Here is a 25,370-nt window from a genome sequence, read left to right as displayed (position 1 = left end):
GTTTATATAAATTAATATATTTTGTGACCTCTGCCCGATCGCCCCAAGCTCTGTTCTATATGCTAAAGTCGCCAGGATCAGAGCAACTACATATTTAGATGCAACTGCTGGCTGCAACGCCCACAAAATGCTCACAACACTAGCCCCCCAGTAACAACCCATAAAAGCACACTGACTCTCAGTGATTCTGCGTGCATTCTCACTGCCACCACTGTCGCCAAACACTCGTGACCCATGAACAGTACAAAAAACATAGTTCAGCTGTGCAAATTGGGGCATAGTGTCCACTTCTAATAAGGATCACAGTTCCACTGATCTCACCAAACCAATTCATCTTCAGTGTAGTCTGTACACAGCCATGTCAGGAGTGATGCATTCCAGCTTCCCAATCAGTGATTTGCAGTTCCAAAGCTGTTAGGATGAGTAGTGTGTACATAGCATATAATGAATGAAGAAATCCTTGTGTGGGGGAAGCAGATGGAATACATATGATTTACAGATGGGCGGGATCCCGGCTGTCATGATCTTGACAGCGGGATCCCGGCCACCAGTATGCTGGCAGCGGGGCAAGCGCTAGAAATCGAGCTGTTCTCGCCACACTGCGCTCACCACGATGCGGTTATATTCTCCCTCTATGGGTGTTGTGGACACCCAAAGAGGGAGAAAAGCCTGTGGCACCGGGATTCTGGCGGCGGCATTTCACCGCCTGTCGGGATTCCGGCGTCAGCATTGTGATCGCCTCCCGAGCAGACAATTGTCTGCAATTTGTGTCTATTCATAAGAGTCTTGATGCGTTTCTGTGCATTATTGCACTTTCATCGGAAAGGGTCATGTTCAGTATTTAAATCTACCTTATCATGCAACACTTGAATTATATTAATGGTCCTGTATCTGTGGTGCACATACTAAAACAAGGTACTGATACTTAATAATAATAAATTGTAATTAATAATAACATTAACAAAATCTGATTAACTACTAACTGAATGTAGGCATGTCTTGATTGCGGTTTAGGAGTGTATATGAAATGCGTGAATTTAAGAAATAAAAAAGCCTTACTGGACACGACTGCCAGTATAGTGAATCTTTAAGCAGGGTAGCAACTGATAAATTGGTGATATTTTATAGCTACCTAATTGGTGGGTTGCAGAAAGTTGAGGCATATGTTTACATTCAAGAGATTTATTTGGAACACGCCTGCCTAATCCCCTAGTGTTCAAATTATCACTTAAAGAAGCCTTTAATCAGAGTCTGGGGACTAGGGTATCCAAATTGCAGATGTAGCAGGCTACTCTTTGCTTTATCTATATTTTCCTAGGTACTCTTACCAGTAAGTACCAGTCTATGATCTTCAGCTTCTTTTTATTTAATTTTTTACTTTTTTAATGTATATGAAAGTGATTAGCATAGAGGCAAAGGGTTCAGATCAGGCAGCAGAGTGGGCAGTATTACAAGCAAAAGGTTAACAACAAGCTCTTATAGGCAAGAAAGAGCAGGAGACAGGAACACAGTGAAACACCTATTGCAGCACAAGATTAAAGTAGGAGAAGTAGCAGTTAGTGACAGTTTGGCGGTGATTGGAACAGCGAACTGAGGGCCTAATTCAGCTTGTATTACTATCGAGACAGAAATTGCTATTTTCGCTTACGTCCTAGAGGATGCTGGGGTCCATATTAGTACCATGGGGTATAGACGGGTCCAAAAGGAGCCATTGGCACTTTAAGAGTTTAACAGTGTGGGCTGGCTCCTCCCTTTATGCCCCTCCTACCAGACCCAGTTTAGAAAATGTGCACGGAGGAGCCGGTCACAGCTAAGGGAGCTCCATAGGAGTTCTTTTAGTTTTATTATTTTTAATAGAGTTTAGGCACAGGGAGGCTGCTGGCAACAGCCTCCGTGCTTCGTGGGACTAAGGGGGGGGGGGGGGGAGTAGTGTCCGCCCTGCGGGATCTGAGCCACTTACTCCGCTGACAGGACACTGAGCTCCTGAGGGGAAAGAACGATCGCCTGCACAGGGGATCGCTCACCCCAGCAGCATGCCGTCACCCCCTTACAGAGCCAGAAGATCATGGCGAGTTAGTCACCGGCCCCCCTGACAAACGAGGAGCCGGTGTGAAGATGGCGGCAACAGGGTAGGGAGCGCGGTATTAACTGTGCTCCGGAGCTCAGAGGCACACTGTGCGGCGCTGTGAGGGGCGCCCTGAGCCAGCGCCTACACCCTGCACTGGTCAGCAAGCCTGTTGGGGTCCTAGATCTCAGCCAGCATATACCTCAGGCCAGTATAATCCTTGTGAAGAGCGGGAAGACGCACCATCTTCAGGGGGCGGAGCTTCTCAAAGCGGACCCAGCAGCATTCAGAGCCATTTTCTCTGCCTGCTGTCTTCAGCGCTGTCCCTTCACATCAACTCCAGCTATCTGTACGGTACTAGGGGGTTGTAGAAGGGGGGGGGGGGCAGTGTGTATACTGTGTCTACCTATTAAGGAGCACAGTCAGCGTGAGGTGGGGATTCCCCTGTTCCTGAGAAGTGAGGTGTGTGGGTTGGCTCCAATCTCTGTGTCTCTCTGCCATTCTTGGGGGGGGGGGGGGGGGCGGGGGGGGGGGGGATGACTCTGTCTGCCATTACCCTGTGTGTATGTGGGGTGTGTGGGGATTGCAGACAGCCATGTCTAGAGACTCTGTATCATATGCTGCAGAGGATATATCTTCTCAGGAAGATCCCATTCCATGTAATCAGGATTGCACTGTTGTGGCGCATATCCCGGCTAGGGAACCGGAGTGGTTAGCCTCTCTTAAGGGGGTTATTTCTCAGATTTCTGAGAGGGTTGCACAGACTGAGAATGTTACTTAGGCTTTACAGTCCACTATGGCAGTATGGTCCGGTTCTGTTCCCTCGGGCCCCTCTGTGGTACACCCTCAAAAATGTGCTCTTGCCCAAATTACGCAGGATGACACGGATACCGATTCTAACACAGCAGACTGTGATGGGGATGTGTTGAGGGGGGCAGTATAACTTGCTAAGGGGGTGCAGTTGATGATTGAAGCCATGAGAGATGTGTTGAATATTCCTGACGCAACTCCTGAGCAGGTTGAGGAGGCTTTCTTCACTGATACTAAGAAAGCCTCGCTAACCTTCCCTGTATCTAACGAATGAAATGCTATTTTTGAAAAATCCTGGGAAAACCTGGAGAAAAAATTCCAGATCCCAAAAAGGGTTCTGGTTGCTTTTCCCTTCCCTGAGGAAGATAGGAAAAAATGGGAAACCCCGCCTATAGTTGACGCAGCTTTCTCCAGACTGTCAAAGAAGGTGGTCTTGCCTGTCCCAGGATTTACCGCATTGAAAGAACTGGCAGATCGCAAGGTTGACAGTACGCTCAAGTCCATATACACGGCTTCAGGGGCGATACTGTGGCCTACTGTTGCCTGTGCATGGATTTCTAAAGCTATAGTGAAGTGTTCATGGCACACTACTGGAAGACTTGGCTATGATGGATAAGGGTGAAGTTGAATTTATGGTAGAATCCATGAAGGACCTGGGTTCCATGGCTGCAGGGATCTCCTCCATGTCCGTCTCGGCTCGCAGGGGTCTCTGGCTGCGCCAATCATCTGCGGACGCGGAATCCAGGAGAAGTGTGGAGAACCTACCCTACACAGGGCAGGCTCTCCTATGCTGAGGAACTTTTGCACTTCTTACCATTTAAGACCGATCTGGATAAGGACTTTTGCTTCCCTATTGGAATACAAAAAACCGCAGATACGTCCTGTGTTGAGTACTTCCAGCAATTTATGGAAACCCCTTCAATCACCTACACAGACGAATACTAAGAGTCATCTTTTTGTGGAACTGTGGATGAGGTATATTCAGGGTATTACCAGCTGACTGTGCTTTATACTGCTATTTGAGGAGGAGCGGATTTCCACTTAAGTCCGGGATCTTTTAAATTAATGGTATAGTTCCTATCAGCAAAAACTACTATTCTGACCACTCCAGAGCCATTCAGGATTAATTAATGTTTTCCTCATTATTTTTCATCTATATGTTATTATTGACTATTCAGTCTCTATTATGGTTTTAGTATTGTTTTAGTATTATTTTATATTAAAAAAGTAAAATAAAGATACTGATTAACTGATCCAACTGTTTCTTATCAATATTTTGGCTAAACGACTCATAGCGCTGGTACTTTTGCTTTATCTATACTTAATCCCCTGGGGGTCTGACAAACCCCTTCCAGCAGCTGTGACTATTTAGTGGGTCTATATACTTTACTTTTTTCTCTTTGGGGAGGCGCTGGATGCATGGATTTCCATGGCAACTGCGGGTAAGTCTCATTTTCTTCCCTCAGCTGCACCGGCTGCGAAGAAACCTTTTTCTCCCAATACGTCACAGTCCTTTCGGCCCGCTAGGACTAGAAAGAACAAGCCCTCTATCACCTTCTTTAGAGGAGGTAGGGCTAAATAAAATAAAAAACGCTGCACCTGCAGGTTCCCAGGACCCTCAAAATCCTCAGCATGACGGTGGACCGCACAGCCTGGAGGTCGGTCAGGTGGGAGCAAGACTCCGGCATTTCAGCCACATCTGGGTGTCGTCCGGCCTGGATCCCTGGGTGCAGGATATTGTGTCCCGGGGATACAGGCTAGAGTTTCAAACTCTTCCACCTCACCGATTCTTCAATTCAGGCTTGCCAGCTTCGCTGGCAGACATAGCTATTCTACAGGAAGCTGTACAAAAATTGGAACTGTTGGAAGTCATTGTTCGAGTTCCACCTCATCAACAAAACAAGGGTTACAATTCAAACCTTTTTGTGGTACCGAAGCCGGATGGTTCGGTCATGCCAATTTTGAACTTGAAATCGTTAAACCCTTATCTAAGGGACTTCAAATTCAAAATGGAATCTGAGGGTGGTGATCTCAGGTCTGGAGGAGGGGGAGTTTCTGGTGTACCTGGACATCAAGGATGTGTACCTCCACATTACCATTTGGTCGCCGCATCAGGCTTATCTCAGGTTTGCACTGTTAGACGATCACTATCAGTTTCAAGCACTACCATTCGGTCTCTCCACGGCACCAAGGTGATGGCGGAGATGATGGTTCTCCTCCGCAAGCAGGCGGTGAACATAATTCCATATCTGGACGACCTGCTGATCAAGGCATCGTCCAAGGAGAAGTTGTTACGGTCCATTGCTCTCACAATGCATCTGCTCAGGGAGCACGGTTGGATCCTGAACCTTCCAAAGTCTCATCTGGAGGCGACAAGGAGGCAGTCTTTCCTGGGGATGATCCTTGACACGGAGGTGCAGAGGCCGTTTCTCCCGGTGGAGAAAGCGTTGGTGATGTAGTCAATGGTCCGGGATGTCTTAAAGCCTGCCCTGGTATCGATTCATCAGTGCATCCACCTTTTGGGGAAGATGGTTGCCTCCTACGAGGCTCTGCAGTACGGAAGGTTTCATGCTCGGTCCTTTCAGCTGGATCTCCTGGACCAGTGGTCGGGATCTCACCTACACATGCATCAGAAGATACGTCTGTCGCCGAAAGCAAGGATTTCACTCCTCTGGTGGCTACAACTGCCACACCTTCTGGGGGGCCACAGGTTTGGGGTTCAGGACTGGATCCTTCTAACCATGGGTGCAAGTCTCAGAGATTGGGGAGCTGTCACTCGAGGGGAAACCTTCCAAGGAAGGTGGTCAAGTCAGGAATCCCCTCTTCCTATAAACATCCTGGAACTAAGACCCGTGTGTAACGGTCTTCTTCAAGCAGCACACCTTCTACAGGGTCAGGCTGTTCAGGTGCAGTCGGACAACGTGACCACGGTGGCCTACATAAACCGACAAGGCGGAACGAATAGCAGAGCTGCAATGTCAGAGGTGGCAAGGATCCTCCTCTGGGCGGAAAGGCACACAGTAGGGATGTCGGTAATCTTCATTCCGGTAGTAGAAAACTGGGAAGCGGACTTCCTCAGCAGACGCGATCTCCATCCAGGAGAGTGGGGCCTCCACCCGGAGGTGTTCGAGGAGGTAACCGGTTGGTGGGGTGTACCTCATAGACATGATGGCCTCCCGCCTCAACAAGAAGTTGCGGAGGTACTGTTCCAGGTCGAGAGACCCACAAGCAGTGGCGGTGGACACACTGGTGACACCGTGGGTGTTCCAGTCAGTGTATGTGTTCCCTCCACTCCCTCTCATTCCAAGAGTTCTACAGCTTGTAAAAAGAACAAGGGTTCAGGCAATCCTCATTGCTCCTGACTGGCCAAGAAGGGCTTGGTACGCGGATCTGCTGGATCTACTACTGGAAGATCCACGACCTTTACCTCTTCGGGAGGATCTTCTACAACAGGGGTCGTTCGCTTATCAAGACTTACCACGGCTACGTTTGACGGCATGGCGGTTGAGCGTCAGATCTTAGCTCGGAAGGGTATTCAGAGCGCGGTTATTCCTACCTTGATACAGGCTAGGAAGGGAGTAACGTCTAAACATTACCATTGAATTTGGAAAAAATGTGTCTTGGTGTGAATCCAAGAAGTTTCCTGTGGTGGAGTTTCAACCTGGACGGTTTCTTCTGTTTCTGCAAGCAGGTGTGGATATTGGCCTGAGATTGGGGTCACTAAAGGTCCAAATTTCGGCATTATCCATTTTCTTCCAGAAACAATTGGCTGCCCTCCTTGAGGTTCAGACCTTTTTGAAAGGGGTTTTGCATATCCAGCCTCCCTTTGTGGCGCAGACTGCTCCCTGGGATCTTGACGTGGTGTTGCATTTCCTACAATTGGATTGGTTTGAGCCTTTACAGGAGGCTGAGGTCAGGTTTCTCACGTAGAAGGCTGTCACTTTGTTGGCCTTGGCTTCTGCACCACGTGTGTCGGAATTGGGTGCTTTGCCCTCTAAAAGTCCCTGTTTGGTCTTCCATGCAGATAGGGCGGAACTCAGGAAGCGTCAACAGTTCCTTCCAAAGGTTGTGTCGGCTTTTCAAATCAACCAACCTATTGTGGTGCCAGTGGCTACTGACTCCTCAATTGCTTCGAAGGCCTTGGATGTTGTGAGGGCTTTGAAGATCTATGTGAAGAGGACTGCTCATCACAGAAAATTGGACTCTCTGTTTGTCCTGTATGATCCCAAGAAAATTGGGTGTCCTGCTTCTAAGCAGACGATTTCTCGCTGGATCAGGTTCACTATCCAGCATGCTTATTCTACGGCAGGATTGCAGTGTCCGAAATCTGTTAAGGCCCACTCTACTCGTAAGGTGGGTTCTTCCTGGGCGGCTTCCCAGGTTGTCTCGGCTTTGCAGCTTTGCCGAGCGGCTACTTGTTCTGGGTCGAACACGTTCGCTAAGTTTTACAAGTTCGATACTTTGGCCTCTGAGGACCTCAAGTTTGGTCAAGCAGTTCTGCAGGAGCCTCCGTGCTCTCCATCCTGTTCTGGGAGCTATGGTACTTATATGGACCCTAGCATCCTCTAGGACGTAAGAGAAAATAGGATTTTAATTACCTACCGGTAAATCTTTTTCTCGTAGTCTGTAGAGGATTCTAGGTGCCCGCTCAGCACTTCGTTTTCCTGCTGTGGTTACTTGGTCAGTACTGCTTTGTTCTTAGTTAAGTACTGAGTTATTACTTGGTTCAGTAATGTTATTCAGCTGTTGCTGAGTTTTTTGGCTTGGTTGCCGGGTTTGCCTTGCTTGTGTGAGCTGGTATGAATCTCGCCACTATCTGTGTAATTCCTTCTCTCGAAGTATGTTGTCTTCTCGGGCACAGTTTCTAGACTGGGTCTGGTAGGAGGGGCAATGAGGGAGGAGCCAGCCCACACTGTTAAACTCTTAAAGTGCCAATGGCTCCTGGTGGACCTGTCTATACCCCATGGTACTAATATGGACCCCAGCATCCTCGTCGGACTACGAGAAAAGGATTTACCGGTAGGTAATTAAAATCCTATTTTCTCAATCCTGCTTCTGCTATAAATGGCATGTGAAGAGCTACCCAGAAAGGTAAAAGATGCCTGCTGATGTAATCACAAAATTGCATATGCAACAGCAGAATTGTGATGCATATACGCAGAAATTGAGTACCCATCAACAATTGCAGTTGACCCAGGGCTGCTCAGAATAATGAGAATGTAGTCGCACCGGTGTCATGTTTGTAGTCGCAATCCATTGCAACTGATGTCAGATACACGTCCCATAAACAGCCATGATCCGCCCGCGTTTTTCCAACCACTCCCCACAAACGCCATGTTAACATCTACAAAGGTCACTTCCTGTAAATCAAATTTCAATCGCATTTCACTAAGATCGCATTTCACTAAATTGCAATTTAGCCTTCATGCACGCTCAGTGCGTTTGCCCGATTTGCAATTTTGCAACTAAAGCTGAATAAGGCCCTCAGGCTGCAAGAGGATAGCACTGGACTAGAGGCAGCCTGCATGCAAGTGTATTAAAGAGGAACCTGCAGCAAAGAAGAAAAGCAGTTTACATACAGTGAAGAGGAGTGAAATTGCAGCTGAGATGAGCCACATCTCTGGAGGGGATGTGTTTAATTTTCCTGCTGTCAGGATCCCGGCAGTCAGGATACAGACACCGGAATCCCGGTGCACCAGGGCTATTCCCACTCGTTGGTGTCCACGAAACCCATAGAGTGGAAATAGATTCTGTGGCGACCGCAGCGAGCCACCAAGCCCGCAAGTAGATTTTTAGCACTTGCCCCACTGCCGGCATTCTGGCGGGCAGGATTCCACTGTCAGGATTTTGACCGTAATCCATACTGAAGCCCTCTGGAGAACAGTTAGTATGCATGCAACTGCAACAGTATTGCAACTAAACTGTGTCACAGAGATGTGTCAGAGGAGTTGTATCATAAGTTGTAAAGAGTAGAGAAGTTGGCCACTGCAACAAATCAGCTATCATTTATCAAGTACATCCTATAATGATAGGTACAAGCTAATTGGTTGCTGTTGATGACTTCTCTACATGTCAGCTATAGCAGCTTTGAGATCTCCCTCGTTGCTGTTAAACGTTAAGCCCTGAGCAGTTTTAAGAAGACCCTTCCACAAGTTCACCTGGTCCCCCTCCCACCCCCCCACCCTTTTTTTTTCTTTTAAAGTGACCTAGCATCCGTTTATGACTGCTGTAATTGGCCTTGATATTTTAGCCACTGGCACTCTGAGCTGTTATTAGGTACATGCTTCCTATGTATTTACACCTCTGGACATATAAGCCCTGGGCAAATACATATTAACACAGCTGCAGCAAGAGCTCTTAAGGGGGGGGTACACACTAAAGAGATGTGTGCTGAGCGATCTATCACGGGGCCTAATTCAGACCTGATCGCTAGGGTGCATTTTTTACATCCCTGCGATCAGGTAGTTGCCTACAGGGTTTGGAGGAAATCGCTGTGCAGGGGTGCGATCGCATGTGCAGGTGGAGCTGCACAAACAGAAGTTTGTGCAGTCTCTGCATTGACCAGAACTTACTCTTCCAGTGATCGGAGCCAGAGCAGACGTCAGAAACCCTCCCTTCAAATTCCTGGTCCCTCCTGCGTTTCTCTGGACACTCCTTAAAAACGGTCAGTTGCCACCCACAAATGCCCTTTTCCTGTCAGTCACCTTGCGATCGCTTTTCCAGCACCATCTCGTCGCTGCCCGCCGATCCCTGCCGCTGCGGACCAATGCACCTGCGTATTGCGGTGCATATGCATGCGCAGTTCATGCCTGATCGCAGGCTGTACGAAAATGCAGCCTAGCGATCAGGTCTGAATAAGGCCCACAGACCACCCAGCACACATCTCTCCCCACCCCCGCTCAGTACCGTGCGATGTGTACTGAGCGAGGGGGGGGGCGCTCTCTTTACACAGCGATGAAGTGAGCAACCTGCTAGATTGGCTCAATCTAGTACCGGCGATAGCGCTATCGCTGGGGGGCATACACATGAGAGATCCGTGCTTATATTCTAAGCAATCTAGTCAGATTGCTTAGATTTTAAGCACGGATCTCTCTGTGTGTTCCCCCTTTACTGAGACTGGTCATTGTCTGCATTTAACTTCTATAGAGTTAAGGGGGGTACTCATGGAGCGATCGCTGCTTAAAATCTAAGCAATCTGACCATCTCCCCCCGCATGCTCAGCACACATCACGCTGTGCTGAGCGGGGGGAGAGATGTGTGCTGAGCGAACCGCTCAGCACACATCTCTCCCCAAATCGGCCCGTGAATACGGCCCTTTAGTGACACTCAGATAGCAGGAGTTGGGTGTGGTTTACAGGTCAATCCCAGGTGAATGCAATCATCCATTTGTAACCTGGAATATTCCAAGCAAGGTGGAGGTCAGACACAAAGAGGTAACTTTTTGAGGTGAATGAGCAGACTGAATAAGGTGACCCCGTAAGCCTTAAATGTCTTGTTGTGAAGAGGTTTTGAAGCTCATTGAGAAATAGTGAACAGATTGCAGCACTGCTGGCTATTCAGACAAATGAGCCATCCTGATCATGAAGTGAGGAGGGGTGGGGTGGATGACAGATTGGTACAGACAACTGTTTTGTATAAAAACAGGACATATTGGGCCTGATTCTGAGTCAGATGCAGTGTCGATGCTGTATTTGCCCAATGTTTAAGTCTGCAGATGTGTCTGAGTCACCAGTGCATGTATCCCGTTTGTCTGTACTCAGAATCGCAGCACAGAATCAGATATAGAGGTATATGCAATTGCCGGCGAATCGCGGCAATTTTTCGCCCGTTTTTTAATTCGACACAATTCGACCGTCGAAGTGGGTGCCGGAATTCAACATATTCAATAAAAAACGGATTCGACAGTCCCGCTGTCGAAAAACGGACGATTTGACGGATTTTGATTAGACTTGTAAAAAAACGGGAAAAACTGTAAAAAGCACGAAAAAAAACTGCGTGGGGTCCCCCCTCCTAAGCATAACCAGTATCGGGCTCTTCGAGCCGGTCCTGGTTCTAAAAATCCGGGGGAAAAACTGACAGGGGATCCCCCGTATTTTTAAAACCAGCACCGGGCTCTGCGCCTGGTGCTGGTGCAAAAAATACGGGGGACAAAAAGCGTAGGGGTCCCCCGTATTTTTTACACCAGCATCGGGCTCCACTAGCTGGACAGATAATGCCACAGCCGGGGGTCACTTTTATACAGCGCCCTGCGGCCGTGGCATTAAATATCCAACTAGTCACCCCTGGCCGGAGTATTCAATAAAAAACGGATTCGACAGTCCCGCTGTCGAAAAACGGCCGATTTGACGTATTTTGATTAGACTTGTTTTTTTTTTTCACCAAGTACGTGGACACTGGATCAGGGGAGTATAATTTTATTTTCAGGTACACCGTGGATTCTACTTGGACAAGTGGACAGAGGTTGGCGTGTGAACATAGGTAAGTATGTGTGTGTCGGCATGTATGAAATAAAGTTTTACTTTCAAGGTGTGTGTCTCCTGTTTTTATTTGGGTATTTTTTTTCCAGTAGAACTACAGGTACCAGCGGGCCCGTTTTTCTCCCGCATGCTGGTACTTGTGGTTCTCCAAGTACCAGCTTGCGGGGGAGGCTTGCTGGGACTTGTAGTACTACTGGAAAAAATAAGAATTTACTTACCGATAATTCTATTTCTCGTAGTCCGTAGTGGATGCTGGGAACTCCGTAAGGACCATGGGGAATAGCGGCTCCGCAGGAGACTGGGCACAAAAAGTAAAAGCTTTAGACTAGCTGGTGTGCACTGGCTCCTCCCCCTATGACCCTCCTCCAAGCCTCAGTTAAGATACTGTGCCCGGACGAGCGTACATAATAAGGAAGGATCTTGAATCCCGGGTAAGACTCATACCAGCCACACCAATCACACCGTACAACTCGTGATCTGAACCCAGTTAACAGTATGATAACCGTAGGAGCCTCTGAAAAGATGGCTCACAACAATAAACAACCCGATTTTTTTGTAACAATAACTATATACAAGTATTGCAGACAATCCGCACTTGGGATGGGCGCCCAGCATCCACTACGGACTACGAGAAATAGAATTATCGGTAAGTAAATTCTTATTTTCTCTGACGTCCTAGTGGATGCTGGGAACTCCGTAAGGACCATGGGGATTATACCAAAGCTCCCAAACGGGCGGGAGAGTGCGGATGACTCTGCAGCACCGAATGAGAGAACTCCAGGTCCTCCTCAGCCAGGGTATCAAATTTGTAGAATTTGGCAAACGTGTTTGCCCCTGACAAAGTAGCTGCTCGGCAAAGTTGTAAAGCCGAGACCCCTCGGGCAGCCGCCCAAGATGAGCCCCCTTCCTTGTGGAATGGGCTTTTACAGATTTTGGCTGTGGCAGGCCTGCCACAGAATGTGCAAGTTGAATTGTACTACAAATCCAACGAGCAATCGTCTGCTAGAAGCAGGAGCACCCAGCTTGTTGGGTGCATACAGTATACACAGCGAGTCAGATTTTCTGACTCCAGCTATCCTGGAAACATATTTTCAGGGCCCTGACTACGTCCAGCAACTTGGAGTCCTCCAAGTCCCTAGTAGCCACAGGTACCACAATAGGTTGATTCATGTGAAAAGCTGAAACCACCTTAGGGAGAAATTGAGGACAAGTCCTCAATTCCGCCCTATCCGAATGAAATATCAGGTAAGGGCTTTTATAGGATAAAGCCGCCAATTCTGATACGCGCCTGGCTGAAGCCAGGGCCAACAGCATTACCACTTTCCATGTGAGATATTTCAAATCCACTGTGGCAAGTGGTTCAAACCAATGTGATTTTAGGAACCCTAAAACTATATTGAGATCCCAAGGTGCCACTGGAGGCACAAAAGGAGGCTGTATATGCAGTACCCCTTTGACAAACGTCTGAACTTCAGGCACTGAAGCCAGTTCTTTCTGGAAGAAGATCGACAGGGCCGAAATTTGAACCTTAATGGATCCTAATTTTAGGCCCATAGACAATCCTGCTTGCAGGAAATGTAGGAAACGACCCAGTTGAAATTCCTCCGTAGGGGCCTTCTTGGCCTCGCACCACGCAACATATTTTCGCCAAATGCGATGATAATGTTTTGCAGTTACATCCTTCCTGGCCTTGATCAGGGTAGGGATGACTTCATCTGGAATGCCTTTTTCCTTCAGGATCCGGCGTTCAACCGCCATGCCGTCAAACGCAGCCGCGGTAAGTCTTGGAACAGACAAGGTCCCTGCTGGAGCAGGTCCTTCCTTAGAGGTAGAGGCCACGGGTCCTCCGTGAGCATCTCTTGCAGCTCCGGGTACCAAGTTCTTCTTGGTCAATCCGGAGCCACGAGTATCGTTCTTACTCCTCTCCTTCTTATGATTCTCAGTACTTTTGGTATGAGAGGAAGAGGAGGGAACACATATACCGACTGGAACACTCCACCGCTATTGCCTGAGGGTCCCTTGACCTGGCGCAATATCTGTCCAGTTTCTTGTTGCTGAGGAAGTCTGCTTCCCAGTTGTCCACTCCCGGAATGAACACTGCTGACAGTGCTATCACATGATTTTCCGCCCAGCGGAGAATCCTTGCAGCTTCTGCCATTGCCCTCCTGCTTCTTGTGCCGCCCTGTCTGTTTACGTGGGCGACAGCCGTGATGTTGTCCGACTGGATCAATACCGGTTGACCCTGAAGCAGAGGCCTTGCTTGACTTAGGGCATTGTAAATGGCCCTTAGCTCTAGGATATTTATGTGAAGAGACGTTTCCATGCTTGACCACAAGCCCTGGAAATTTCTTCCCTGTGTGACTGCTCCCCAGCCTCTCAGGCTGGCATCCGTGGTTACCAGCATCCAATCCTGAATGCCGAATCTGCGGCCCTCTAGAAGATGAGCCTTCTGTAACCACCACAGGAGAGATACCCTTGTCCTTGGAGATAGGGTTATCCGCTGATGCATCTGAAAATGCGATCCGGACCATTTGTCCAGCAGATCCCACTGAAAAGTTCTTGCATGGAATCTTCCGAATGGAATCGCTTCGTAAGAAGCCACCATTTTTCCCAGGACTCTCGTGCACTGATGCACTGACACTTGTCCTGGTTTTTAGGAGGTTCCTGACTAGCTCGGATAACTCCCTGGCCTTCTCCTCCGGGAGAAACACCTTTTTCTGGACTGTGTCCAGAATCATCCCTAGGAACAGTAGACGTGTTGTCGGAATCAGCTGTGATTTTGGGATATTTAGAATCCACCCGTGCCGACGTAGCACTACCTGAGATAGTGCTACTCCGACCTCTAACTGTTCCCTGGACCTTGCCCTTATCAGGAGATCGTCCAAGTAAGGGATAAATAATATGCCTTTTCTTCGAAGAAGAATCATCATTTCGGCCATTACCTTGGTAAAGACCCGTGGTGCCGTGGACAATCCAAACGGCAGCGTCTGAAACTGATAATGACAGTTTTGTATCACAAACCTGAGGTACCCTTGGTGAGAAGGGTAGATTGGGACATGGTATAGTCCCCTTCTTCCAGGTTCGCTATCACTGCTCTGAGTGACTCCATCTTGAATTTGAACCTTTTTATGTAAGTGTTCAAAGATTTTAGATTTAAAATTGGTCTCACCGAGCCGTCCGGCTTCGGTACCACAAACAGCGTGGAATAATACCCCTTTCCCTGTTGTAGGAGGGGTACCTTGATTATCACCTGCTGGGAATACAGCTTGTGAATAGCTTCCAATACTGCCTCCCTGTCGGAGGGAGACGTTGGTAGAGCAGACTTCAGGAACCGGCGAGGGGGAGACGTCTCGAATTCCAATTTGTACCCCTGTGATACTACCTGCAGGATCCAGGGGTCCACTTGCGAGTGAGCCCACTGCGCGCTGAAATTCTTGAGACGGCCCCCCACCGTGCCCGAGTCTGCTTGCAGAGCCCCAGCGTCATGCTGAGGACTTGGCAGAAGCGGGGGGAGGGCTTCTGCTCCTGGGAAGAGGCTGCATGGTGCAGTCTTTTTCCCCTTCCTCTGCCCCGGGGCAGGAACGAGCGGCCTTTTTCCCTCTTGCCCTTATAGGGACGAAAGGACTGGGTTTGAAAAGACGGTGTCTTTTTCTGATGAGAGGTGACCTGGGGTAAAAAGGTGGATTTTCCAGCCGTTGCTGTGGCCACCAGGTCCGATAGACCGACCCCAAATAACTCCTCCCCTTTATACGGCAATACTTCCATATGTCGTTTGGAATCCGCATCACCTGACCACTGTCGCGTCCATAACGTTCTTCTGGCAGAAATGGACATCGCACTTACTCTAGATGCCAGGGTGCAAATATCCCTCTGTGCATCTCGCATATATAGTAATGCATCCTTTAAATGCTCTATAGTTAATAATATACTGTCCCTATCCAGGGTATCAATATTTTCAGTCAGGGAATCCGACCAAGCCACTCCAGCGCTGCACATTCAGGCTGAGGCGATCGCTGGTCGCAGTATAACACCGGCATGTGTGTATATACCTTTTAAGATATTTTCCAGCCTTCTATCAGCTGATTCCTTGAGAGCGGCCGTATCAGGAGACGGTAACGCCACTTGTTTTGATAAGCGTGTGAGCGCCTTATCTACCCTAGGGGGTGTTTCCCAACGTGCCCTAACCTCTGGCGGGAAAGGGTATAGTGCCAATAATTTATTAGAAATCAGCAGTTTTTTATCGGGAGAAACCCACGCTTTATCACACACCTCATTTAATTCATCTGACTCAGGAAAAACCACTGGTAGTTTTTTCACACCCCACATAATACCCTTTTTTGTGGTACTTGTAGTGTCAGAAATGTACAATGCCTCCTTCATTGCCGTGATCATGTAACGTGTGGCCCTACTGGACATTACGTTTGTCTCGTCACCGTCGACACTGGATTCAGTATCCGTGTCAGGGTCTGTCGACCATCTGAGGTAACGGGCGTTTTAGCGCCCCTGACGGTGTCTGAGACGCCTGAACAGGCACTAATTGATTTGTCGGCTGTCTCATGTCGTCAACAGTTTTTTGCAAAGTGCTGACATTGTCACGTAATTCTTTAATTACTACCATCCAGTCAGGTGTCGACTCCCTAGGGGGTGACATCACTAACACAGGCAATTGCTCTGCTTCCACATCATTTTCCTCCTCATACATGTCGACACAATCGTACCGACACCCAGCACACACACAGGGAATGCTCTGATAGAGGACAGGACCCCACTAGCCCTTTGGGGAGACAGAGGGAGAGTTTGCCAGCACACACCAGAGCGCTATATATACTGGGATAACCTTATATAAGTGTTACTCCCTGTTATAGCTGCTGTATTTATATATATATATATATATATATATATATATATATAGCTGCCAATAGTGCCCCCCTCTCTGTTTTACCCTGTTTCTGTAGTGCAGGACTGCAGGGGAGAGTCAGGGAGCCGTCCTTCCAGCGAAGCTGTGAAAGAAAATGGCGCTTGTGTGCTGAGGAGAAAGGCTACGCCCCCTTCACGGCGGCCTTTTCTCCCGCTTTTTTCAGGAAACTGGCAGGGGATAAATGCATCCATATAGCCCAGGAGCTATATGTGATGCATTATTTTTAGCCATATAAGGTTTTTAGATCGTTTTTATTGCGTCTCAGGGCGCTCCCCCCCAGCGCCCTGCACCCTCAGTGACCGGAGTGTGAAGTGTGCTGAGAGCAATGGCGCACAGCTGCAGTGCTGTGCGCTACCTTATTTGAGAACCGGAACGTCTTCTGCCGCCGCTTTCTCCGGACCTCTTCGCTCTTCTGGCTCTGTAAGGGGGCCGGCGGCGCGGCTCCGGGACCCATCCAGGCTGAACCTGTGATCGTCCCTCTGGAGCTAATGTCCAGTAGCCAAGAAGCCCAATCCACTCTGCAGTCAGGTGAGTTCGCTTCTTCTCCCCTTAGTCCCACGATGCAGTGAGCCTGTTGCCAGCAGGACTCACTGAAAATAAAAAACCTATTTAAACTTTTACTTCTAAGCAGCTCAGGAGAGCCACCTAGCTTGCACCCTTCTCGTTCGGGCACAAAAATCTAACTGAGGCTTGGAGGAGGGTCATAGGGGGAGGAGCCAGTGCACACCAGCTAGTCTAAAGCTTTTACTTTTTGTGCCCAGTCTCCTGCGGAGCCGCTATTCCCCATGGTCCTTACGGAGTTCCCAGCATCCACTAGGACGTCAGAGAAAAACAATATTCTTTCAATTTTCTCAAGGCTATCAGCCCCCCATCCGCAGCCCTTGGTTGGGGGGGGGGGGGGGGAACAGCCTCGGGCTTCACCCCTGGCCTTTGGGTGGCTGGGGGGGGGGACCCCTTGATTGAAGGGATCCCTACTCCCCCAGGGTACCCCGGCCAGGGGTGACTAGTTGGATATTTAATGCCACGGCCGCAGGGCGCTGTATAAAAGTGACCCCCGGCTGTGGCATTATCTGTCCAGCTAGTGGAGCCCGATGCTGGTGTAAAAAATACGGGGGACCCCTATGCTTTTTGTCCCCCGTATTTTTTGCACCAGCACCAGGCGCAGAGCCCGGTGCTGGTTTTAAAAATACGGGGGATCCCCTGTCAGTTTTTCCCCTGGATATTTAGAACCAGGACCGGCTCGAAGAGCCCGAGACTGGTTATGCTTAGGAGGGGGGACCCCACGCAATTTTTTTTCGTGCTTTTTACCGTTTTTCCCGTTTTTTTACAAGTCTAATCAAAATCCGTCAAATCGGCCGTTTTTCGACAGCGGGACTGTCGAATCCATTTTTTATTGAATATGTTGAATTCCGGCACCCACTTGCCGGAATTCGACGGTCGAATTGTGTCGAATTAAAAAACGGGTGAAAAATTACCGCGATTCGCCGGCAATTGCATATACCCCTATATCTGATTCTGTGCTGCAATTCTGAGTACAGACAACATTCCATTTAAAAAAATAAAAATAAAAAATATATATATATTTTTAAAAATATATAAATACTTGTGCCTCCAAAATAGACAAACCAAGTACCTAATCCCTTCTAATATAAATAGATATGCTATTACCAATAAAAAAAAAAACACTAAAAAAAAACATGTTTTTTAAATTTTTTATTAGATTCCGCCAGCAAAGTGTGGCGGATTGAAAATGACGAATTTACTGTCTTAAAGCACTGTTGTCGAATTTACAAACTTCAATTGAATATACTTTTGTCGAATTGCCGCATTTGTACCATTGCAGAAATGTCGAATTTGACAAATGTCGAATTTCAAAAAGTCGAATTTGGAAAGTCCGTTTTTTTGACGAAAAGTACTGAATTGCATTGTCGAATTTTTTTTTGGGCGAAAATGTCCCGTTTTTCGACATTTTCGGGAATTCGACCGCAATTGCATATACAACATAGGGTCTGTGAATTTTCTTGGGGGGGGGGGTAGCGGGGGAGGGGGCAAAGTCAATGTGGGCATGTAGCTAAAAGCAGCTCCATCCAAAGATGCACAGTCACTCAGGAGGCCATACTAAGAAGGAGGAACTGCACCTGCAATAGGGATGGTGCAAAGTTCAATGGTGCTTCTAAAGATGTAGTGATAGAAATGCACTCAAGATGCTGCAAATGGGCATCTTAGTTGTGTTGTAACATTTCTCCCTACACACATACACAAAAAAGGACCTTTACGGTTTTTATTTTCTTAGCTAAGGCCTAAACTTCCCAGAGCTCTAGCCATCGAGACATACTGGAGGTAGTAATTTTGTGGGAATGACTAAGTCAATGAAGCATCTCTGACTAGATGCATGCTGAGGAATAATGTTGCAACTCACAAACTGACAGTATCCACTGTGTGTAGCTGACAGGTGTCATTTTAGTGCAAAGCTTGAGCTGTCTACAACTGCCGTGCCACCTTTCTCTCCTCCCAGTGCTTGCTTGACCCTCTTCAGTCTGGCTTTTGTACTCTCCTCCTCTTCAGAAACAGCCCTCACTAAAGTCGGCAATGACCTACTTACTGGCATCAGTGGGCCACTACTCTTTGATCATTCTCTTTGACCTCTCTGCTGCTTTTGATACTGTGGATCACCCTCTCCTCCTGCAAATCCTTCACTCCCACAGTGCATAATACGGCCTTCACTCCCGGCTGTCCTCTTACCTTGCTGACTGTTGTTTCTCTGTCTTCTCTCAAGACTCAATTTTCACTTCCAGTACACACACACCCCCAGGTTCTCTTCCCTCTGCGAGGGATGTACAATATGGTTTCGGATGTGCAGTGCATAGGTAGAGTAGACACAATCTGACTGTCAACTGTAATCTCTGACTACAGTTCATGTGAAATGTCAAGGCACAGAACTGTATATATGCAGCACAGCACACTGAAGAAGTCAGTATGTTCACTACCTTCACAAATTTGTTATGGAGCTCGACAGAGACCACTGGAGAGCCATGATCATCTATGACTACAAGAGTGGTCTGCGACAGCAGGAGGGTTTTGACCGATTACGACTAGGCTGAAGGACCGTCCAAAACCAATGTTTTGAGTGGTTTGCAGAATTTTGACACTGGAGACGGTCCCTGGAAGACGAGGAGTGCTGTGGCCCACCTGTCTGCCATCACTTGAGGACAACTTGTTGAGTTGGACGCCAGGGTGACCATGGCCTAGTTAGAGAAGGCGATAGACATCTCATTCGGATCCATACACTTGATACTCCACAAAAATCTTGGCCTGAGTAAGGTTTCTGCACACAGGGTGCCCCATCAGCTGACTCAAGAGCAGGAGTGTCAGGTAACTTGGTGCCACAACATGCTGGCAAGGTTTGATGGTGGTCGCTCAAACTCTGTCAAGGAGATCATCAGTGGCGATGAATCCTGGATCTACAGTTTCGACACCAAGACAAAAAAAGTCGGCACAGTGGACTCTAGTTAGAGGTGTGCCGCCACAGAAGTTCCTATGTGAGCGCAGTGGTGCCAAGCAGATGGTGGCTCTTTTTGTGGCCAAGGCTGGTCATGTAGCTACCGTACCACTCGGCACACCATCACTGGGGACTGGTACGCCAACCAGTGCCTGCCGCAAATGCTGAAACCCATTTCCAGGCGCTGTCCAAGAACTCTTGCTCGACATCCTGAAGGAGAACATTCTCTGAAATGCGTTGGTGTGCAATTGCTTGTCTGCTGCTGGGAGGTACCATACCTTAAACCAGAGGCTGCAGCTGGGTCAACCAGTTTGTGTATCCCGGTACGATTTCAGATTCAGTGCATGGCCTGCTCCTTCCGAGAGTATGATCTTTGTCATTCCTGTTGTCCTTGCATTTTATTGATCCCCATATAGGGTTTTTTATGATTAAAATAGTTATACTATATAGCAGGTCTCTCTTCTCTCATATGTGAATACACCTGCTCCTATCGGGGGAGGATTGCGGTGGGCTGAGAGGTCCAGACAGGGGAGAGTACAGTAGTTACACTTGTAAAGCAAAAGATACCTTTATATGAATGAGACAAGTAGCCTTTATGTAAGTGTTTTACTTTTGGGAATTCCTATGCCATGTTTTTCTCAGTGAAGTCATATTATGAGCATAACGGTGTGTGAAATAGGAGCTTGATCAGAAGAGGGCAAATTTATTTTACTAGATGCAAAGAGTTATAAGGAGATATAGGGGTAAATTTACTAAAGCTTCTAAAACAGGGAAATGGTGATGTTGCTCATAGCAACCTAGACTCCGCTGGTGAATACTTTAACAAAATGTAATGTTTATAAATAAAATTCATGTTGTGCATCCGGAAACGTATTGCACTCCCCTCGTATACATCCTCTTTAGGTGATCTCATCAGCTCTGAAATATTATCTCTATGCCGATGACACTGCCATGACCGTTCCCTCCTCCCTCTAATTGTCTCTCTGCTAATTCCTCCTGGATGTTCAAACACTTTCTTAAACTTAACATGTCTAAGACTGAGCTGATAATATTCCCATTCTCCTAAATGACTTCACCCACAATTTCTTTATCTATTGACAGCACCACCATCTCCCCTAACCCACAAGTGTGCTATCTTGGATTTATTCTTGACTCCTCCCTCTCCTTCAAACCATACATTCAGTACCTTTCACAGTCCTGACATTTCCATATTAAAAATATCTCCAGGATCAGACCCTCTCTCACCAACTAAAATCCTCATCCACAATCCGGTCATTTTCAGACTGCACTACTGTAACCTCCTCTTATCGAACTTCCCTGTCTCCCACCTCTCTCCACTCCAATCTGTCCTCATTGCTGCTGCTCAGCTCATCTTCCTCTCCAAACATATTACATATGCCTCCCATCTAAAAGGCCTACACTGGCTCCCCTTCTGTTTCACACTCACTTAGAAAGCCCTTACATCTCTGACCTGATCTCCCTTCACACTCCTGCCCACCCACTCTACAAATGAATGCCGACTCTCCTCTCTAAGTTTTTGCCATGCTGCTCCCTACCTCTGGGGGGAGATCATGCAAAACAAATCTTAGACTTTTTTGACTGGGTGACAAAAGTAATAGATCAAGTGGTGGCCGTAAATGTAGCTTATCTAGGCTTTAGTAAGGCTTTCGACACAGTACGAGATTGCAGACTATTAAATAAAATAGAAAGCTTGGGTTTGGATTCTAATATGGTTGAATGGATAACATCTTGGTTGCAGAATAGGAAACAGTGTTGTAGTAAATGGCATACTTTCACTGGAGAGAAAGCTTAACAGTGGAGTACCCCAGGGATCTGTACTTGAACCGGTGTTTTTGAATATCTTTGTGGGTGACAAATTATAGTATTGAAGGAAAACTATGCTTGTTTGTATATGACACAAAAGGTATGCAACATGGTAGACACGAGGAGGGGTAAAACAAATGATTATACAGCTTAATGTCAAAAAATGCAAAATAATGCACTTGAGTCTCAAAACCCAAAAGCTAAATGTAATATCAAGGGCACTATAATGAAAACTACAGAGGTGGAAAGGGATTTAGAGAATGATAGAAACTTTCAAATATATCAAGGGAATTTACAAGCTACAGGAGGGAAACATTCATCATAAGAAGAGTAACAGTAGAACACGAGGCCATGAACTAAAATTCTAGGGTGGCAGATTCAAAGGAAATTCGAGAATAAAATTACGTCACAAAGGCTAGTGGATAGGTGGAATAGCATCCCATCAGAGGTGGTAGAGTATAATGGGCCCTACACACTGGCAGACAAAACAGAACATTTTGAACGTTCTCGTTCATATCGTTCTTGCGCGGCCCTGTGCTCGTTAATCGTTGGTGCCCCGTCGCTTATGCGTACAGGCCAATATGGACGAAATTGTCCATATTAGCGTGCAGTGCTATGGAGCCGGGTGACGGGGGAGGGAAGAAAGTTCGAGCAGCTCGGCGGCGGATCGGTATGTGTATAGGGCCCATTAGATAGTAGAGCAATTTAAAAACACACTTGGAATAGGCATCAGAATATCCTTACAAGGACCTAAGGAACAAATAGGGTTGATGTTACCAAAAGGACAAAAGAAATAGGGGCAGACTAGATGGGTCAAGTGATTCTCATCTGATATCAAATTCTATGTAACTTTCTCCCTTTCTGACTCTCCACCTCTCTACAAAACTTCAAACGGGCTCTCGAGCCACTATCAGATTTCCAGCTCCCATCCAAACCCACTTCTCCATGCTCCTTGCTGTCTGTCTGCCCCTCCCCATTAGACTGTACAGTGCTGTCTTCCCTCATGTGATTTTCCTTCCCTCACTTGTTTCATCATCACCTCCTCAGTGCCTACCGAACACTTGGGTGCTGCTGCCCTGCTGCTTATTTGAGTAGCAGGATTACTGCAATGCTCTGTACTGTAAGTCACATTTTCTTGTTTTGTTCACACTATTACTGTACTTTTTAAGGCGTTGTGGACCCCTTGTGGCACCATATAAGCAAAGAATATTTATTTATTTATTTATTTATTTTATTTTTTTTAAATAAGGTTGGTGACCCTAACCCAGGATGCCAATATAAAGGCGGCAGGTTTGAAGCCTATCTGCCAGATAACCGTGAAGGAAAGAAGCTTCTTGTGCTCCTGGAGAAAGCCCTCAATAAAGGCCTCACATTTCACATTAGGACATTTGAAACAGGAGACAAGGTGACCTGGCATAAAATTCCTCATAAGACATCCCCAGATGGAGGGAAGCAAAAGTAAGTACATTATGAAGTTATTTTTTTATATCTCCAAATAGTCTACCAGGACTTGACCCCTGAGTGTCTAAACACCCCATTCAGAGACCAGCAAGTCAGAATTAGAATTGTTGTGTGAGTCTGCTCATTTCAGAGCAGGACTTAAACTGAACGTCCTTCAAGAAAAAGCCTCCCTAGTACCTGATGCAGACAGATGGAGTGTTGGCAGATTGGGTGGGAGAATGTATTTAATGAGCAGCCTGCACGGAGAGAGGGAGGGCCATTCCTCCTTCTCATAATGCAGAAGATGCTCTTGCTCTGCCATCGGAACAGTTCTAAACAATTGCTCACAAGAAGCATGAAGGCAAAATGATGTCAATATTCCCGTCTCACCATCAGATACAGTATCTAGTGGCAAACACACATTACTAGCTTATGTAACAACGTAGGAGAGAACTAGACACAAACAAAATACTACAATTCAAAAATATGTTTTTAAGAGTTTCATATTTGAACTGCATGATTTCAGGTGACCATTTTTCTTTAACTTTGAATAGGAATGGATATCCGGACTTGGCATACATTAAATCTGCAATAACCCAGCTGAAGACTGTAGGCATTGAGTGAAAGACTTCTTTAAATACATAAAGCTGCAGAGAATTACAAATGCATTACTTTCTTCTGTACCAATCACCAGATGGGAGCAAGTGTGTATTGATTGGAAAATGAATACCTGGAAAAACTCTGGACTTCTAACACTATGTATATAAGAGAGGTGTAGCCCTGGTTAAAAATGAAAGCTGCAAGTTATGCAAAACCCAAGTGCTTTTTTATGGATGATGGATGCTTACATTGACATCTGGTATCACTATAATCAGAATAAAATTATTAACTAAATTAATAACTACATGTTTTATAAATGCTATAAATTACAAGTGAATGATTTGCAGGGTATTGTACTCTGATATCCTTCCAATCATCGTCTATATTTCAGAGGTTCCCAAACGCAGGCCTCAAGGCACCCTAACAGTTAAGTTTTAAGCATATTCGTAGGTCAGCACCGATGGCTAAATCAAATTGATTGAGGAAATTGTTACGTCACCTGTGGACAAACATGGATATACTTAAAACGCAGACCACAATATACTGTATCTCGGCAGTTGGGATGCCAACAGTCACATGACCCAACGCTGCATCCCGGCATTGAAGATCACGACATCGGAGGGGGTAATTATTTCTACCCATCTCCTAACCACAATCATCTGTGCTGGTGGCTAGGGTTAACCCCTCCCCCGTACCCCACAACTCACCTTTGGGATGTCAGCGATCCGGCACCGGTCTCCTGTTTGGTGTTGGGATTCCGGCATCGGCTACATGACCACTGCCATCCCCGACAGCTTGGATGCTAAATGCATGCCCCTGGCTCATTAGGCTGCCTTGAGACCAACTTTTGGGAACCTATGCTATATTCGTTGGTGCAATAATTCAAATGGTAGATTACCATTAATCATTTTACAGGCAGAGTAAATATATTATAGGCACTTGATTAAAATATGGCACTCATGTTGATTTGATATAGCCCATGGCAGAGCCATTATTGTCTGTACTGGTGTGGTTCAATAGATCTACAGTAAAAAGATACAGTAAATTATTCGACCCCAAATGGTCAACATGCAAAGAGTCAACAGTAGGAAAGGTCGACATGAAAATGGTTAATACAAGTTTATGTGTGTCATTATATATGTTTCATCATATCTCAGCCAAATTAGTAGAAACGTGTACGGTCACTATGCTTCGGGCAAGTTGCCTCACTCCACTACCGCTGGACTCAGCACAGGTTACTATTCCCAGTCGTAGTCCACGTGGACGGTAAATAATTAAAAAAAAAAAAGTTGTGTCAATCATGATCATGTTGAACCTGTCATCCTTTAGCATTGTCTACCTTTTTTTTACCTGTCGACCTATTGATGGTCTTTTTACTGTAGATCCGATACAGTCTGTACTATGTTCTGGACTTTAATGTAATGTTTTTTGATAATATTAAAAAAAAAAAAAAACACAAACAACTTCTGGAAACTTCTTTCGGACCAACCTCCAGCCCTTAAGCAATGCATCTCCACATATTACCAACTAGAGATCCTAATTTGAATTCTACTTTATACACGAGAAGGGAGCAGATTATTATTTGATGAGGCACCCATTGTAAGCATGCATTTAATTTTAAAATACATCTTTTATTAATACATTTAAAGTTACAAAATCATGTTGTGTATTATTGTGAAATGAATGGACTAAAGCAAGTTCCATGTTGGTATAGAGACCTGATTTGAGACATCCAAT

General features: G+C 46.6%; 1 protein-coding gene across 6 annotated transcripts in view; it reads left to right on the top strand.

The window, feature by feature from the left end:
• Positions 1–25,096, top strand: part of LOC135055707 (uncharacterized) — a 207,538-nt gene extending 182,442 nt beyond the window's left edge. For all 6 annotated transcript variants that reach the window (XM_063960080.1, XM_063960075.1, XM_063960077.1 and 3 more), the window contains 2 exons: positions 22,843–23,051; positions 23,588–25,096. In XM_063960080.1, coding sequence (XP_063816150.1) covers positions 22,843–23,051; positions 23,588–23,657 — 279 coding nt within the window. In that variant the 3' untranslated portion in view covers positions 23,658–25,096. The remainder of the gene's footprint in view (positions 1–22,842; positions 23,052–23,587) is intronic.
• Positions 25,097–25,370: the final 274 nt, after the last annotated feature.

The sequence above is a fragment of the Pseudophryne corroboree genome, chromosome 3, assembly GCF_028390025.1.
Source record: "Pseudophryne corroboree isolate aPseCor3 chromosome 3, aPseCor3.hap2, whole genome shotgun sequence".
Classification (NCBI taxonomy): domain Eukaryota; kingdom Metazoa; phylum Chordata; class Amphibia; order Anura; family Myobatrachidae; genus Pseudophryne; species Pseudophryne corroboree.
The sequence above is the reverse complement of the archived record's forward strand: the minus strand, read 5'-3'. Positions and strand labels throughout refer to the sequence as shown.